The sequence below is a fragment of the Benincasa hispida genome, unplaced genomic scaffold (genome assembly GCF_009727055.1).
Source record: "Benincasa hispida cultivar B227 unplaced genomic scaffold, ASM972705v1 Contig32, whole genome shotgun sequence".
NCBI classification, from domain to species: Eukaryota; Viridiplantae; Streptophyta; class Magnoliopsida; order Cucurbitales; family Cucurbitaceae; genus Benincasa; species Benincasa hispida.
This window is the reverse complement of record NW_024064797.1, coordinates 322,223-340,433: the sequence shown is the minus strand read 5'-3', so window position 1 is coordinate 340,433 and position 18,211 is coordinate 322,223. Positions and strand designations below refer to the sequence as shown.

Sequence of the window (18,211 nt, the reverse complement as noted above, 5' to 3'; positions counted from 1 at the left end):
AGGCAGCGAGGGGAAATTGCTTGGCCTTCTCGCCAATGCATTGGGCTTGGGTCAGGGACAGGCGGTGGAAGTAGGTTTGGTTTGAAGTTGGTCGGCCATTTGAACGGATTTGGAAAGAAAGGGTCTGAAAAGGAACTGGTTAACTTAGAGCTTTTTTGGGTGAGAAAGAAGTTCTGAAAAGAAAAAATTGCTAGGGTTCTCGAGTTAACTGGTAATAAGAAATTCCAAAGAAGGAGGGGAAAGGGTATTTTATAGGTTGGGCCCATGGTAGCCCAAATTCCGATTCGTGGCTGCAGGACTGACCTCAAGGCATTCTCAAAACAGGGCGCGACGTATCCCACCTTCCCGCATTTTATTGGAATTTTCAGAAAAAAAAGGATGTTTCTTTTGTCTGCCAAAGCCCATAAATGCTTGGGGGATTTAACGAATCGATGGAACTCTTCTCGATTTTACCAGACCAAACATTTCTTAATATTTTATTCGATCAAAAAAATATGGTACGCTATGATAATAGTTGATCAACCACCGGCATCGCTGCTCTCCACACCTTAACGAACTTGCTTATCTGCAACCGCAGGCCACGTGCATAAATCTCTAATTAATCACATATATCCCCTGCATACTCACAACCCCTGAAACCATTCATATTTCTGTGGATGGATACGCTTGGAACCCACTCAGCTGTCAATTTGTTGCTAGGACGGAGCCCAAAAGGACAATATACGACAGCGCAACAACACCCCTTCATACTCAAATACAAATTGATGTATGCGGTGGATCGGCAATGCTATCTCGAGTAGGTTTGTAATGTGTTCCATTTTTGTCATTTGGTTTCTTGTTCTGTTTTCAATGTTTTATTTTTGTTAACATAGGCATTTTATTTTTTGTTGTTTTTATTTTATTTATTTTTCTTTATGTGGACTCAAATCTATTGCACAAATTAAAGGCTTCATTTACACTTGACTTACAAGGATAACTCATAATGGAATTAACATCGCCAAGATTTTATGAATTAAATGCATCTAGAAGTAACTGGCAAGAATGACCAATTCGGACAATAGAATCAATAATTTGTCTTGAAATTGAAATCATTAAAAAGCTTTTTAGTTCCAGAAATTAAAGAAGGAATTCTAGTAAGGCAGAATTTAAATGTTAGTATCGAGATTGGTGGACGAAAATTTTTCTTATTTTGTTCTTGTGATGCTTGGCAATCCACATCTTATCTTCTCTCTTTTTTTGCCAGTCGCAAGCTTGCCGTCGAAACCCATTCTGTCTCAAGGCCCACCAGAAGAACCCGGAGAAATCCCTTGGCCGTTAGGCCTCCTGCGTTCAAAAGAGTAGGAAGCACTGAAAGCTTGCCAATGCCAGCATTGTCCGTCTCCACTAAAAGTGAGTGGAAGAGGCGAAACGACACGAAAGTGTTTGGCAACATCCTAAGCACCTTGGAGCAAGGAAGAGGACTGCCCGAGGCAGGGGTTGTAAACCAGCCATTGCCTACGGAGGAGAAGACGGTGGTTGTGGCTGAGGAAACAATAAAAGATGGAGTAGTGGTGGTGGAAGATGTGGTGGTTGAAGAAAGAAGATAAAGGGAATGATGTTTTGGTCCCAGAGACTCCGGAGGCCACCATCATTGTAGAAGTTTTTGATGAGCCTCCACAAATGGAAGAAGAGGAGATTGAGATAATTGAAAGAGAAGAAAACGAGATCGCAGTTGAAGAGGTCGGAGAAGCAGAGATGGAGTTAATAGCTCCTGACATTGCAATGGAGGAAGTCGCCAGAGATGTGTTGCCAGAAGAGGCCAAGAAGCAAGAGTTGCAGGCAGCTGAGGCAGAGAAGGAAGTCGAAGCTAGATTGAAGAAGGCAGCAGAGGCTGAGAAGGAAGACGAGAAGAAAAAGAAGAGAAAGGAAAATAAGGTTGGAAAGGCGGAGTCATCGCATCATCACAAGTTCAGAAAGAACAAAGAGAAAAAGGATGATGACGAAGATGAAGAGGCCAAGAAGAAAAGAAGAGAGAAGAAAGAAGAGAGAAGGTTGCGTCGAAAGGAGAAGAAGCACCTGAGAGAAGAAGAAAAAGCCAAACAGAGGGCTACAAGCCCTGAGAAGGATGGAGAGTCGACCTCCATAAAGGAGGATTGGGGGGAAACGGTGCAATTGATGGAGCCGTCGCAACCTGAAGAAACACAATTAGTTGTGACGTACAAAGGAGAATAAACAAAGGGAACCCCCCTAATGCAGCGTCGCAAGGAGAATGCACCGCAAGGGTCTAGCATCGACCCTCAACAATTAATGTTAGCACTAGAAGAGGAGGAAATAAGAAGAAAAGAAGAAGAATAGAAGCAAGAAACATGGAGCGAGGCAAGCTCATCATCGCAGAAGGGAACAGAAGAAGAAGATTAGAATTTGAAGAAATGCGAAGAAATAACGAGCTTGCCCGACTTGAAGGGATCCAGAAGCGCGAGGAGGATCAGCGCATATTGCTGGCCTCTAAGTAGTTCGAAGAAGAGTTTGAGAGAGAAGAGAGAGAGGCAGAAGAAGAAGAAAGGAGAAAGAAGGAAGAAGAGGAAAGATTGTGTGCGGAAGAGAATAGGAGGAAGCGTAAAGCAAATAGAAAGCACTTACATAAAAGTAAGGGCAAAGAGCTCGCTGAACGCGAGAAAGAGGAACAGCACAAGGAGAGGGAAAAGAAATTAAGGCAAGCAGCCCGCCTTGCGCAAAGAAGAGGCAAGCAGCGAGCCTGCATCGGCCAGGAAGCGATCATCTAAGAGAAAGGAGAATGATGATATGCTGATCGAGAGCGATCATCTCAGAAATACAATAATTAAGAATTAATGCAATTACACCCACTAACATCGTCAAGATGGTAGAAGAGGATAATTTTACTCTATTTCTCATTGAGCCTTGATCGCAAGCGGTGACTTGGTTTCATAATTATTGTATTTCTAAGCTAATTTTCATACAATCAACGTATATTCCTTCTCTTTTGGCCACAATATCTAGATAAGGCAGCATAAATAACTTGTATTTCTACAAGTTATCAGCATGATCAGCGCATATGCAGTAAGAACCTCCACGTCAGGTAGAAAGTCTTGCTTTCCAATTCACGTCTGTGACTCTTCCCGGGAAAGTTAAAGTCTCGTTGGTCCGGACCGTTCATAATTCGACAAGTACTTCCCCATGGCACGGTGGAATTATCAAATAATGACGGAACCAACATATTCACGGTCAATGGGCAGCGAGTAAAGGCATACAATGGAGAAGACTGGCATCGCCAAGTCGACTCTATGGAGTTAAGAAACCTTGAATGAAAAAGGAAGTAGGTGGTCCCTGCGTTATCAGATGATCGCAATTTATCAGGGATGCAAAGTTTTGGAAAATCTCAAGTCTTCAACTCTTTTCTCCACTACTCAAAATTATCCTTACTTTACTATCTTTTCATTTGTCACTTCTATTTCTAATATAATTATATATATATATATATATATATATATATATATAAATATCCCTTTTATTTTGTTTAAAATAATTTGACCCTCTCTTTGTTTTCTTTACAAAACGAAATGAGGCGCTGGAATTGCCGAAAACGTTACGCGAAGCAGCACTTATCTTATTCCTCCATCCCGCAACCAACAAATGAATGATCACCACAATCTCCCCTTGACTACCCACAAACATATCCACAAGTAGATTAACTTTAGTAAGGCACTTACCCGTAAGTTGAAATGTCCCATGAACACACGTGAAGGCAAGACAAAACGAAAAGGTAAGTCACAGGATCAACGCATAAATATAATGACCCGCAACTCCACCTTCCAGTTGGTTAATGAGCTTTAGTCCCTGAGAAAAGTAACAATTGGCTCGTAGTTGGATGTCTCGCATTAACACCTGTGGGGGCAAGCCAAAACGAAGGCAAGGCCACTCGGATCAAGCACAAGGTCAGAAAAAATAGCAAAAAGAAAGAAAAAATTTTTTTGTGCAAGGATAAATCATTTGACAACCCCGGGGAAAATTTTCTTTTTGAAATAAATCATCCGATTTTCCAGAATTCATAAAAGTCCTTTTTGAAAGTTAAGCTTTGCAATCTCAAAGTCTTAGAAGTATTTTTAGGAAAGAGATTTGAAAATAAGACTTAAGGAATTCTGGCAATAATAGGATTTTGAACGAAATATCCCTTGAGAAATCAGGGAAAGAACTTTGCGGCTAACTTGCTAAAGGAATCTTTAGCTTATGCTTGAGGACAAGCATTGTTAAATTTGGGGGTGGTGATACCAGGCAGAAATGCCACGTTATCATAGTGCCTAAATCCCTTAAAACAATGTTGGATTGCGTTGAACCGAAAATATGTTTAAATTGCGTCCATTAAGCCATAAATTCTAAATATTGCGGTCGCATGCGTCCAACGCATTTAGATCAGTTGATTCTTTATATTTTTTGTTTGCAGAATAATGCGTTAACGCACTCAAAGAATGCAATCATAGGATAGTACATTGGTTCACAACTTCACCACAAGACCTTTGCTTGATCGTGCTTCGCAAATCATTTCACCCAAGAAGAAATCACCGAAACAATGGTGGGCGCTTTCTTCGGATGAAAGGACAATTAAGAATCGATGGGATAGAAAGCTAACGGCAAGTCCGGATCCAAATTAAAGTTTGACAGCCATAACAGTTCAACAAAGTACATCTTTGCCTTTATTCAGTGACAATTATCCGGTGCACAGTCAGTCGGAATTTAAAGTTGTCCCATTTGTACAACCAGGAAGAGAAAGCTGCCTTTTCACCTTTGATGCCCTATAAATACCCAAGTGCATTCTTTTTTCAGAGAAGGTTTAAGCAAGTCGATTACCTCATCACCCATTACAAGTTCATACTCTGTTCATTAGTTTTTCTTTTTCCATTTTAACGGTGGATCAAGAGAAAGAGTGGTGGACATCGGAGATCGTCCAGACAGCTCGAGAGAGAACCTTGGGGCGTAAGAGCAGAGAGTGGGCCGACTTCTCGCGAAGAGAAGAATATCTTTTAGAGCATGAGTAAGAAAACAGTTTGTAAGGCCTGGCAAGCAAGAAATTGTTTCAAGCTCTTTAAATTATACTTGCATTGTTATTTCGTACTTTATCTTATATTCTATTAATGGAATTTCTATTTCTACATCTGCTCACTCTCTTAATATGCATGAGTAGCTAAACTAGTTGAATGGGTTGAGAAAACTAAGCTAACATGACTAGGAAAGTTTCATTGCTTGCGATTATCTGTTTTTTATGTTGTGCAAAATAATCCCTTTAAAGTTACTCGAGAGAGAAATCTAAAGAAAGAACTAATGTCCCTCGAGAGAGCTTAGGTTAGAAAATCTGGACTCGAAAGAGCAAGGATTAGGCTTGCATAAACAGGAGATGGGGACTTGAGAATAAGCTATGTTTGTCAACTTGCATTGGCATGCATCCTAGAATAGGAATGATAATTATGCGGTCCATTATTGTGTGATGTCATGTTGTTCATCGCATAAATAGAAAATGAGGTTATGTTTGTAAAACCTGTAAACCTATCGCATATTTATCGCATGACATTCTAGCCTTAGAAGCCGTGGCATTCACGCCGAGAGAGTGGTTTTACTTATTGTATGCATGTTTGCATGATCGCAGAAGGCAATGAACGCATCCTAGGAGTGTTAGCCGAAACCCTTCTCAACCCGTTCATACATATTCCATTGTATTTCCCGTTTACCAACTCTTTTCGAACTCTGACGCATTCATATTATTATTTTCATTAATTGCAACAACAACGCAAATTTATTTTATTCAACTGGTTTACCGCAAGTTTCATAAAAATCTCCAACGCAACTATTTTCACAAGTCCCTGTTGTTCAACCCTAGACTCTCCAGGAAACTTCAGAGAAATTTTAATTTGGATTCCTCTTGGGGAAACTTGAGTGCACAACGCAAATCCATCAACGCATATCATCCATATTTCCACCTAATAAAACAATGCATCAATTGACTAGCAGGGAATGATTTTTATTGCTTCTTGGATGGGTTGTCCGGTATAATCAAATCATGATAGCTCCTGAAATATCAAGAACAAGACCATTCACACCTGCACATATGAAATTCGCTTTTCGCCGCATGCCGTTTGGCCTCTTACAATGCGCCGAGCCCGTTCTAGAGGTGTATGATGGTAATCTTTTTAGATTCCTCAAGGATTCAGTGGAAATATTTGTGGATACCATTTATGGGAACACTTATGAAGTCTGCCTCCCAATTTGGAGAAAATTCTGAAGTGATGTGAAGAGACGAACCTGGTGCTCAACTAGAAAAAATGTCACTTCATGGTGAAAGAGGGTATAGTGTTGGGAACACAGTTCTCCCGGGAAGGGTTGGAGGTGGACAAAGCAATGATTGAAGCAATTTTGAAAAACCCCACCTTCCAACAGGGTGAAGGCTGTACGAAGCTTCCTGGGCATGTGGATTCTATAGACAATTTGTCAAGGACTTTTCTAAGATTGCAAAGACCACTGAGTGCGTTGCTAGAGGCGGACAGAAAATTTGAGTTTGACAAAAATTGCCTCAACGCATTAGAGTTTTAAAAGATGCGTTGATTACCGCATCCGTCTTGATTGCGCCGGATTGGACAATGCCATTTGAAATCATATGCGATGCAAGTGGTTATGCGATGGAGCTACATTAGCACAAAAGAAGAAAAACTATTTTGCACCCCATCGCATATGCGAGTAAAACTCTAAACCCTACTCAAATAAATTATACACCACTGAAAAAGAACTCCTGGCTGTGATTTTTGCGTTGAAGAAATTCAGGGCATATCTGTTGGGAACAAAGGTACTCATTCACACTGATCACTCGACAATCAATATTTTAATGATAAAAAAGGACGCAAAGCCGAGGTTGATCAAATGGTTTCTCCTCCTTCAAGAATTTTGATATCGAGATAATTGATCGGAAGGGGACACAAAATCAGTTGTAGATCACTTGTCCAGATTGGAAAATCCTGAGGTTGACTACAATGAATCTGAGATGAGTTGTTTATATTTCTGGAACGACCAGCTGTTCCACATAGAAAAATTGCCCTGGTATGCAGACATCGTTAATTACTTGGTTTGTGAAAAATTTCCTGAAGATTACACCTACCATCAACAGAAGAGCTCAAGCATAAATGCAAACATTATTATTGGGATGAGCCAAATCTGTATAGAAGAGGTGCAGACCAAATCATTCGACTATGCATACCAAATGCTGCTCAACAACGCATATTGTCACAGTGCCACAATTCGCCATATGGAGGGCACTTTGGAGGGCAACACACTGCAACCAAAGTTTTGCAAAGTGGATTCTTTTAGCCTTCATTATTTAAGCATGTTGCTGACTACATGATGAAATGTGATCGGTGTCAACGCACCAACAACATTTCTTGGAAGAACACATTGCCAATGAACACTATCTTGGAGTTGGAGTTATTTGATGTCTGGAGGATTGATTTCATGGGACCATTCCCTCCTTCGCATGGCAAGCATTATATCTTATTGGCTATCGATTACGTTTCCAAGTGGGTAGAGGCAATAGCATGCGCCGCATGTGATGCGGTAGTAGTCTCCCAGTTCCTCAAGAAAAATATTTTCACTCATTTTGGCATTCCCCGTGCCATCATAAGTGATGAAGGATCACACTTTGTCAATCACAATATAAAGAAGCTATTGCACAAATACAATATCCTCCAAAAGGTGGCCACCATATACCATCCGCAAACGAATGGTCAGGCTTAAGTGTCCAATAGAGAAATTAAGTTGATACTTGAGAAGGTGGTAAAACCTTCGCGGAAAGATTGGGCGATGAAGCTTGATGATGCGTTGTGGGCATACCGGACCGTATTTAAAACACCAATAGGTATGTCCCCCTATGCATTGGTATTTGGCAAGCCGTGTCATTTGCCTTTGGAGCTGGAGTATAAAGCATTGTGGGTGGTCAAGAAACTGAATTTTGACTTAAAGAAAGAGGGGATGCGCGAAAACTGTAGTTGGTCGAGCTAAAAGAATGGAGGGTAAACGCATATGAGAATGTGAAGATTTATAAAGAGCGCACCAAGCGCTGGCATGATAAACGCATATGCGCTAGAAACCTCCAAGTCGGGCAAAAGGTCTTACTTTTCAATTCAATATTGTGGCTCTTCTCAGGAAAATAAAAATCGCGTTGGTCCGATCCCTTCATCATCAAAGCAATATTTCCACATGGTGCGGTGGAACTGATCACTAAAGATGGCAGTCGAACATTTAAAGTTAATGGACAACGGTCAAGGCATATTGCGGAGGAGATTTCTAGCCAGAAACAGCCTACGCAAAGTTGAAAAACCCGGACTATCCCTTACTCGACTCTTGAACATTCAACTCTTCGTCACTTTACTATTATCTGTATTTTACTTATTTTTCTTTCTCTAAAAAAAATTGTTGTTTTGTTGACCCTCTCTTTGTCTGTTTACTAGGATTAAGGCATAGGATTGCAAAGAAACAAATGATCTCATTCCATCACCGCAATCCACAGAAGCAAAGATCGCCGCAAGGATGGATGAATCAATACATAATGCGGGCGACAGCGCTAAATTTGGGGGTGTACTCTTCCTCATCTTTATTTCAAATTTTGCCCTATCACATTGCATTTTACTTTTCAAAGTTTTATCACTACATCCTCCTTGATTACTGCAATCATTTGACAAGTAGATAAATTTAATAGTTTACCACATGTTGTTTCTTTGCCAAGTATGATTTCAATCATGAAAAATATGTTTCTATGTCTTTCGTATATATCAGAGTCAACTTAATATTAAGATAGTCACCTCATGAAATATTTCTCGAAGTTAGGGGTTTGCTAGCTTTCTTTCAAACTTTCTTTACAACGCATTCTATGACCATCGCATGACTTATTTTAATTTCTTTCGACAATGAAGACATTTCCGCATTTTAAATTTGGGGGTGAGGTATTTATTTTCGACCTTGCTATAAAAAAAATTTGAGAATAAAAACTCCACTATCAATACAATGGGAAAACCATGTTGATAAGAGTTAAGTTGTGAAAGGCACTTACCCGTAGTTGGATGTCCGCATGACACACATGGGGGCAAGCCAAAACGAAAGTAAGTCACCAGGATCAACGCAAAAATCAATGACCGCAACTAAACTGCCAAATCGGTATGAGTTTAGTCTGAGAAAGAGTGCATTGCTCGTAGTTGGATGTGCGTATGACACATGTGGGGGCAAGCCAAAATGAAGGCAAGGCACTCAGATCAGTGCAAGGTCAGAAAAAAGAAAATATATAACAATGAAGAAAATTTTTGTGCAAGGATAAATCATTTGACACCCCAGTGGAAAATTTTTCTTTTTGAAATAAATCATGCGATGTTCCGGAATTTAGTAAAGTCCTTTTGAAAGTTAAGCTTGCAATCCCTAAGTCTTAGAAGTATTTTAGGAAGAGATTTGAATAAGACTTAAGGAAATTCTGGCATATAGGATTTGAACGAAATATCCTTGAGAAATCTAGGGAAAGAACTTTGCGGCTAACTTGCTAAAGGAATCTTTAGCTTATGCTTGAGGACAAGCATTGTTAAATTTGGGGGTGTGATAACGGGCAGAAATGCACGTTATCATAGTGCTAAATCCTTAAACAATGTTGGATTGCGTTGATGAAATATGTTAAATTGCGTCCATTAAGCATAAATTCTATAATATTGCGGTTTCATGCGTCAAACGCATTAGAACGATTGATCTTTATGTTTTCGTGCAAAATATGCGTTAATGCAATGCAAAGATGGCGATCATAGGAATTCACTGGTCGAGTGCATCTTCACCGCAAGACTTTGCGTTGATCGTGCTCGCAAACATTCACCCAAGAAGAATCACCCTATGGAAGCCTCGGTCAATAAGGAGTTGCTACTAGGCTCTCTACCCTTACTTTCCAGTGTCATTTTGTACTCAACTCATTTATAAGAATGGAATTTCTTTCTCTATATCTGTTCACTCTCTGTCATTTACGCATGAGTATCTAAATTAGTTGAATAGGTTGAGAAGTAGTTAGCTAGCATAACGAGGGAATCTTCGTTCTTTGCGATTATCTTGTTTATGTATACTTCATTCGTCTGTTAGAGATACTCGGGAGGGTAGTCTAAAGACAGGATCTAGACTTGGGAAGGTCAGGTCAGAATCTCGGTTTGGAAGAACCAGATTAGAACGCATAAACGGGAGATAGGCACTTAGAAATGAGCATTATTTGTTATTAACGCATCGCATGCATCTTAGCGATAAGATATGATTGTATGTGGTCAACTTGCTTTCATGCATTTTGCATCAACGCATAGGACAAGAGTAGAGACTTAGGGATAAGCTCTATGGACATTTTACATTCAACACATGTGTCCTAGACTTAGGAGCATCGCATTTACATTGGGAAATGACTTACTGTGCATGGTTGTAGCATGATCGCATAGTTGGACGCATTCCTGAGTAACACTAGCTAAAGATCTTCTCAACCCGTTCATCGCATACTCATTACATCTATCAACGCAACCATTTTTCTCAAATCCGCCGCCTTTATTTACTTCTTTTTCATCAACACAACAACACACCCAACACTTTATTTACTTACTCGGTTACCACAAAGTTTTCATAAACATTACCAACGCAACTATTTTCACAAGTCCCTGTGTTCGACCCTGGACTTACCAGGAAACTCAGAGGGATTTACACTTGAATTCCACTGGGGAAACTTGAGTGCATAACGCAAACCATCAACACATATCATCCGTATTTCCATTGAATAAAATAAAGCATCATGATCCGAGGTCGAACTTAGGGACTTGTAGCAAGATGTTGTGGTAATGTGCATGTGGTGGTTGAATAAAAGAATGTTGGAGGGGTTGTTAAGCTAACACTACTCCTACTCTTAACTAACAGACAACGTAATGAGAGTATGAAAGAGAGGTCGATACACGACAACTCTTGACGTGAAACAAATGAATGGGAAAATAGATAAAATGTGGAGATGTCTTCATTGCAACCCTTAAGAGTGACCGCAAAGGCAACCTTAGTCAACGCAAGCCATGCTGTCATGCCATACACACTAAGCCTAACTCTAGGATGTATGCGATGGATATGCGAAAGTGCTGAGAAGCCTATGCCAGCCTAAACCCCTATAACTTGCTCACGTGCTTTCGCCACATGAGCATGATGGCTGCATATAACCACCATATCCTACTTCCTGGACGCATGCAATATCCTATCCGTAGGGTGCATACGCTGTGTGATAGCAAACAAAACTTATTCCTAAGTCTCCATTCTTGCTTATGCAAACCTAATCTAGCGCTTATGAGCATCGATTCTAACCTAGCTCTCTTGAGTCAGGTTCTTTCTTTAGACTCTCTCCTGAGTAGCTCTAAAGGTGCAATGGACGCATACATAAGACAAGGTAGTCGCATGAACTTGGTTAACGTAAGATTATTCCTATCCATAGTGAATACTTACTTACATTGCTTAATGCGACCAACCACTTACCTTCCCACACAGTTAATTGTTGCTGACTCTACTCATGGACGAGTGCACTACAGCTTCACACTAAGCAAATAAGGTTTTCTCACACACTCACGCAACACACCTCCCGGTGGTTTGCTACATGCTTCATATCCCTAATCCACATGACTAAGTATGCGATACTATAGCAATCTCACTAACTGATGCACTGAAAGTTAAAGATGCTAAGTAAAGAAGATGGAGATGGAGTCGAAGAAAACACAGAAATGTATTGAACACATCATGTATTAATTCCTTAATCACAAAATGTATACAATACAATATAAGAAAAGAAGAGAAAATGAAATGACTGGCAGGAAGCAATAACTTGCTTCTAGCAGATGTGCATCAATGCTGCCGGTGGTACCATGGATGAGCGGAGGAGCTGACTTTCTCGAGATCTAGCTCCGGTCGAAGGCTCTCGTCGTCACTCGAAATGGATGAAGGAGGTGAAGAACTCTCAAGATTCTTCTCACGCATTTGTCTAGATCACAAGGATCTGCCCTAGGCGAACCTCAAGCGAAAACCTTGGATAACTTGAAATTATGCTCATCGACTTCTTTATATAGAGCCTGGATCACTGACAGCATTAATGGACTGCTTTGATTTTGAAATTTGCGGAGCGTTTAGTTCTTTCTAAATCTTTGCTGCTAACGACGTGGTAGGTGAAATGTCAACATCATATTTTGATTTTCCCGAGATATTCGTTGATGCATTCATTCCACCAATCTTGCGTTGATCCCATAAGTATGCTGATGACTTAGTTTTAATCTCTTTATCTACTCTAACGCATGGTTGATGAATGAAACGAATGATGTGCTATATGCGCTCAAGTATTTTGTGATAAAGAGAATTTTTATGCGATACTACATCTAAATATATGCGTTGAGAGTGTTATGTTCGTAGTATGTGATGAAGTAGTGCGTGTCACAAGTTTTATTGCGCTTAAACCAAGTATAATTCCAACACAAGTTTCTCAGAATGATCCGAGGTCGAACACAGGGATTGTTTTCGTTAATGCGATACTTATGTGATACATGCGACCGGGTTTTAATAATGAATAACGAATTCGGGTTTGTACAGAAATATAAATTGCGATGAAATAAAAATGCGCTAATAAGGTAAAATCCTAAACTACTATGATACAAGATACAAGATACATGATACATGATACTAAAGTCAAGAACTGACTGTGAAGTTGTACAAAGAGTCGATGTATGCGATGGCAAGTCTTTATGAATGAAGCAGAAGAAGAAAGAGTAAAGAGTAAAAGTATCGCAAGTTTGTTAATCATGTTAAAGACGTAACTAAGGTTTCGCTTTCCCTTGGCGTACACCTCTCGGTGATCGGTCGCATTCCCATATCTCTATGGTAAAACAAGGATGAACGTGATGAACGCAAGGTTGTTTCCATCTCTGGAAATACTTCTCGCTTTTGTTAACGCATTCTTCCAACCTTCTATCGATAGGCAGAATAACATCTTTACTTCTGCTCTCACAGGTGAAGATGTTGTCGCGTATGCTTTAGTTAAACTTAATTATTTCCTTAACATAAATTAATTCACTCTCTTAATTCTTGCTGTTTACCCAGGGGATTAAGAACACATCATGGAGAAAATGGATTATGGATGTACGAGAAGAGATAGAGAGATGACAATGGTGACTATCATAACATTTAATTCTAAAATTAAGCGTTTGATACATGTTATGAATGAAAGATTAGAGAAGACGAATACAGATGATGAAATAGAGATTAGAAACAAATACAAAAAGAGTGTCAACGTCTTGACACAGATCTTGATTGGAGATTGTGCTTATCAGCGTGTGAAAGTGGTGGAGAGGAAAGCTTCCCTCTCAGGCTTGCTTTCCCCGTAAAATTGACCTTCGTACAGAGCTTCAACTACGGGAATTGGAAAAATTCTCTGCTCAGAGACTCACCTCTCGACCTTGTCTCATGGTTCTCCCAGATCTACTCTGGACAATCGCTTCACACCAGCCTCTCTCTCAGAATCAGTACATGTGCGTCTCTATGTATACATGTATATTTTTTAGTGAATTTGCAGAAGCTATTTATAGGCGAGGATCGGCTCTTTGAATGTGTGGTCCCCACTGTTTAGTTATGGTAGTTCCTGAAATGGCGGAATGAGAAATTCCTTCTGTTACGCAATCAACCCGTCATAAATGCACAACTGAAAGTGTACACTTGTCAGAATCTTTCGCAAACGCGTTGCTCTTTACATCTTCGATCTATCGCCACATGCGGTGTTGTTTTTTATTACCGCATGAGGTTGAAATTGCGTTGATTGCTAAAGCTCTTGATCGATTATCACATGCACCGTCATTACATTGATCATCTCTTCGTTCTTGATTGATGGGCGCAATGCGACGTAGATGCGTTGTTTATCTTGTCTTCGAGCCATGAACGCATGTGGTGACTTATTTCCTACAAAACAAAAATTGAAACATTCTATTCTACCATCGCAATGGTGTCAGTGGGTGTATTTATGACATTTCATAATTTTCGCATTTCTTAGCCAATTTATATACTATCGATGCAACTTTTCTTTCTTTTAGTCACAATATCTAAATAAAACAGTATAAATAACTTGTATTTGTACAAGTTATCACACCCCCAAATTTAGATATATGCTTTTCCTCAAGCATATCTTCAACTAAGGCAATATTGTTCCATTCTTATCCTCAATTTTGCATCGATTGGTTGCTCCGAATGCTCACCTAGGCAACATTACTTAACAACGCAATTTCGTTCTATCCTTTAATAATTCATAAACATGCCCTACTTTATTCTTTTACACGACAAATCTCTACTAAAAAATTCTCTTCTTGTTTTGAAGAGAATGTTTACATCTTCTTGCAAAAACAACTTGGTGCGTCTGTATGCGGTGGTCTAGTTTACATCGTTTTATTAGAGACTGTTGATCATGGTTACACCCTTCATTTTGGCTTGATCCCATAGGTGTCATGCGAACATCCAACTACGGTTGTGTGCCAATCTCAACTTCAACTCTTGATTTTCAGCTAAGTTTTACTTTTGCTGATCAGAGGAGTTGTCCCTTATATTCTTATTTTTTTTTTTATCATTTTTCTCTTCTCATATTGTGTCGTTCTTGGAAACCCACCCTCGTTTTTGCTTGCCCACACGAGTGTCATGCGAACATCCAACTACGGGAAGGTTTCTTTCATGACTTAACTCCTATTAGGTTGGGATTGTTTTTTAATTTCCCTCGCGCTGACATTGGAGTTTGTATGAATATTTTTTTTGACAAAATAATGAACATATTTTCCTAAGGATAACCGCATCCGCTTGATCGCATCTGCTCAGACTTTCCCCACCCCTAAATTTAGAGATGTGCAAGGTCCTCATTGCATTGTTTTGGATAGAATAGAAAAACACTTAGTCAAAATTTTGAAAAGAAGGTTTGAGTAGAGCCTTGAAGGATAAAAGGTAAAACAGTGCTATTGCTAAGAATTATCTAAGTGTTAGTCAGAAAGTACAAAGTGTGAGAAATGTTACTAAGGGTATGCATATAACTCATCATGGCAGCGCTATGAATAACGCAAAATATAAGATAAAGAACATTGCAATAATTAACACATGACGATAAATAAGAGGCTAACGCATACGGAAAGAATTGTTACTCAGTTGTATTAAAAATTAACCAAGTATACATAGAACTACAAATATCGTAATATAAAATTTTGAGCATGTATAAAGAATCAAGGAATAGCTTCTACACATAGAAATAAAATAAAATGAAAGAATAACTGTAACATAACATGGTCTCAAGAGCCTCAAGAGGAGGATTTTATGGAGGAACACGAGGAGTTTCTTCATAGTGCAGATGTTGCTGTAAATGCGGAGGCACCATGGGACCATGTAGATAGGCTGTCAAAAAGTTGAAGTACTCATGGTTGCACTCTGCCACTTGTCTTTGGTTCAGGTCGATCATGTAGATATTGCGTTGAATGTTGATCAGCACCTGCCTTGTCATCGTAACATTGCATTGCAACTCTGCTTGTCACTCGTGTAACTCCGTTATTTGCTGGCAGAAGAAGTCATGTTGATGAGAGAGAAGAGAATGCATTTCTGCAAGGTCAGTAGCTAGAGATGCGATGGTAGGCTGTGCCTGCGATGTTTCACCATCAATGTTTTGGGGTTGGGCAGAAGTGCCTTCACCCAAATCATGTGGGTCTTTAACATACGGCGGTGGAGGAGAAAAATGCGGTGAAGATGAAGGGGAGGAGGGTGCTGCTGGAAATGCATTAGGTGAATCAGGAGCGAGAAGGAGGTTAGTAAAATATTCAAGGAGTGGGGAAAGAGGTTTTGTAGGAGGGCTTGGAGGGCGAATGATCAAAGGTAAAGGGTCAAAGGGTTCTTGATCTTGCGGTGATGGCTCTTGGACTTTTTCCTTGCCTTTGTCAATCTTGCACTGTTTCTTGAGCTTTGGCTGCTGCGGTGCATTTAAATCGATAATGGGCCTTTTCAGTGGAAGCTCGAGGTAATGAGGGGAATCATTGAGAAGCATTCTCAAAATCTTGATGTTGATAAGGCCATGGACTTTTGGCATTGGTTCTTCCTTAATACCTACACCCAATGAAAGGCATAAGCTCAAGACTATCCAAGGAAAGAAATATTGGCCTCTTACATACCCCACAAACCTCGAATCTGCTTTGCAATCAGTTGGCCTACATCTATTGGAATGTCGTGTGCTATGCAGTATGCGACCATTACTCTATCCCTCGAAACTGTTTTGTCATGAGATATCGGGATGAGTCACCTTTTCACCAAATACACCCAGAGTCGCGCCTCCGGAAGCAATTTATTGGACGCAAGGTTCTGATGCCTTTCATAGATATCAACCACTGAGTGCCCGGTTGCATTAATATCTTCAGCGCATCCTCCATTTTTTCTTCTGTGGGATCATCAATGATTTTGTTACCCAGCACCCTCGGGATGTCCTTCATCTGGTATAACTCATTGATGTTCTTTGCGCTGAAAGGCACTACCTCTCCTTTCATGATCACCGCAGCTTTGGTGCCATGAAGTCATCCATGATTGAAAGCTCTCACTACCATTAGGATTTCAATGGATGGGCACTGGCAGAATGTTTCCCATCAATGCTCTAACACAACACTGCCCATACATCGAGCAGCCTCGGCCAGACGCCCTGCCAATGCATCGAGCGGCCACGCCCATGCGTTGAGCGCCTTAACGAGCAGCCATGCCCATGCGTCGAGGTGCCCTGCCATGTAGCCGAGCGCGCAGCCTATGCGGCCGAGCAAGCGAGCGATGGCCAGCATACGTCGCACACCCATGCGTTGAAGTAGCACGCCCATACGTCGAGCGGCTAGCCTGTGCAGCACGCCCATGCGTCGGTGGCCAACATAATGCGCCCATGCCAAGCAAGCCGTGCGATGCTGCCTAGTGAGCCATGCGTCGAGGATGGACGGTCACCCTATGCGTTGGTGATGGTTAGCTCTTTGCGATGGCTAAGTTGAATTGTAATGATAGTGAATTGGCTTGCTATGCATGATAGGCTATGCATTGAGTATGGATTATGCGTTAAATTTCCAAGAGTTGGATGCATACAAGGGATGAGATCACCGTGAAAACGTCATCAAACCATGTGTCTTCTTTGGAGGAAAGCCTTAAGCCTTAAGAATTTGAGATGATGGCATCAGATTGGAAGCTCATGCGTTGGTTACACAGGAGGAAGACACTTAGATTGCACTGATCAAAATAATGTGTTGGTAATGTGTGGGAGAAACACTTGGCCATGCAGCCAAGTAGGTGGTGTTGACTCTGGAGAAGGTTTGGACGCCTATAAATAGTGCCAAAAGACTTCATTTTTAGATCACAATTCCGAAATACAGTAAAAAGAGTGGGAGAGTTGAGCAAACCTTGAGTTGGAGCCAAAATCCATGTGTTAGTCATAGAATTTCAAAGAGGACGCATTAGACAGTGAAGTCTGGAGAGAACGCATCAACTTAGGATAGTTATCCCAATTTACTCGTGCGTTTGGAGTGATTTCAAAGCCACCTGAAAGCTCTAAAAGTATAGTTTTCAAGGTAGGGCTGCCAGAGGAAAAGCTTGAAGGGATGGGGTTGGAAACTGAGAAGAAGACAAAAGGGTCAGGCTGTTAGATAAGCTTGGGTCAGTCTTGAATATTCTATGATTCCAGCCAAACCACGAGAGGTTCTGAGCTCAAATTTTAGGGTAAGCTTCCTGAGACATTTTAGAATATGTTTATAGAAAGAAGTAGCTCAAAATAAGATTTAGAACTCTGAGTAATTTGAGCTATAAGTTGAATCTAGATTCTAGGGGTGAAAAGGGAGCCCGAGGTAGAAAAGGGAGCTACTAGAGTGAAAAGCTCCTAAGCGATCAAGGTGAGTGGCTAAAACGTTTTAACTAAAACATTTGCTTAAAATTTTTTATTACAACGTGATATAGAAAGCATGTTTTAAAGAAGATTATTCTCATGCCAGGTAGTTTTACAAAGTGATTTCCAAGCAAACCTTGAGTTATGTTTTAAACGAATGCATGTGTGAGAAATTGTTGAAAAGCGATTTCTATGTGTTAAATATACTCAGCATGCATTAGTACCTTTAAAGCCATATTTTTATGTGTTATACTTTAC

General features: G+C 40.3%; 1 protein-coding gene across 1 annotated transcript; it reads left to right on the top strand.

Moving 5' to 3' along the window:
• The first annotated feature begins 1,560 nt into the window (after positions 1 to 1,560).
• On the top strand, positions 1,561 to 15,474 carry LOC120069351 (DDRGK domain-containing protein 1-like). The gene is made up of 2 exons (XM_039021097.1): positions 1,561 to 1,914; positions 15,364 to 15,474. Exons 1-2 carry the CDS (start codon positions 1,561 to 1,563, stop codon positions 15,472 to 15,474), a joined length of 465 nt encoding a protein of 154 aa, XP_038877025.1.
• Positions 15,475 to 18,211: the final 2,737 nt, after the last annotated feature.

Bases quoted from the DNA above. Each gene is read 5' to 3' on its own strand.
- LOC120069351 (XM_039021097.1), top strand. From the start codon at position 1,561: ATGTGGTGGTTGAAGAAAGAAGATAAAGGGAATGATGTTTTGGTCCCA. The intron at 1,915-15,363 runs GTTGGAAAGGCG...TGGTCTCAAGAG, and splicing joins AGAAGAGAAAGGAAAATAAG to CCTCAAGAGGAGGATTTTAT.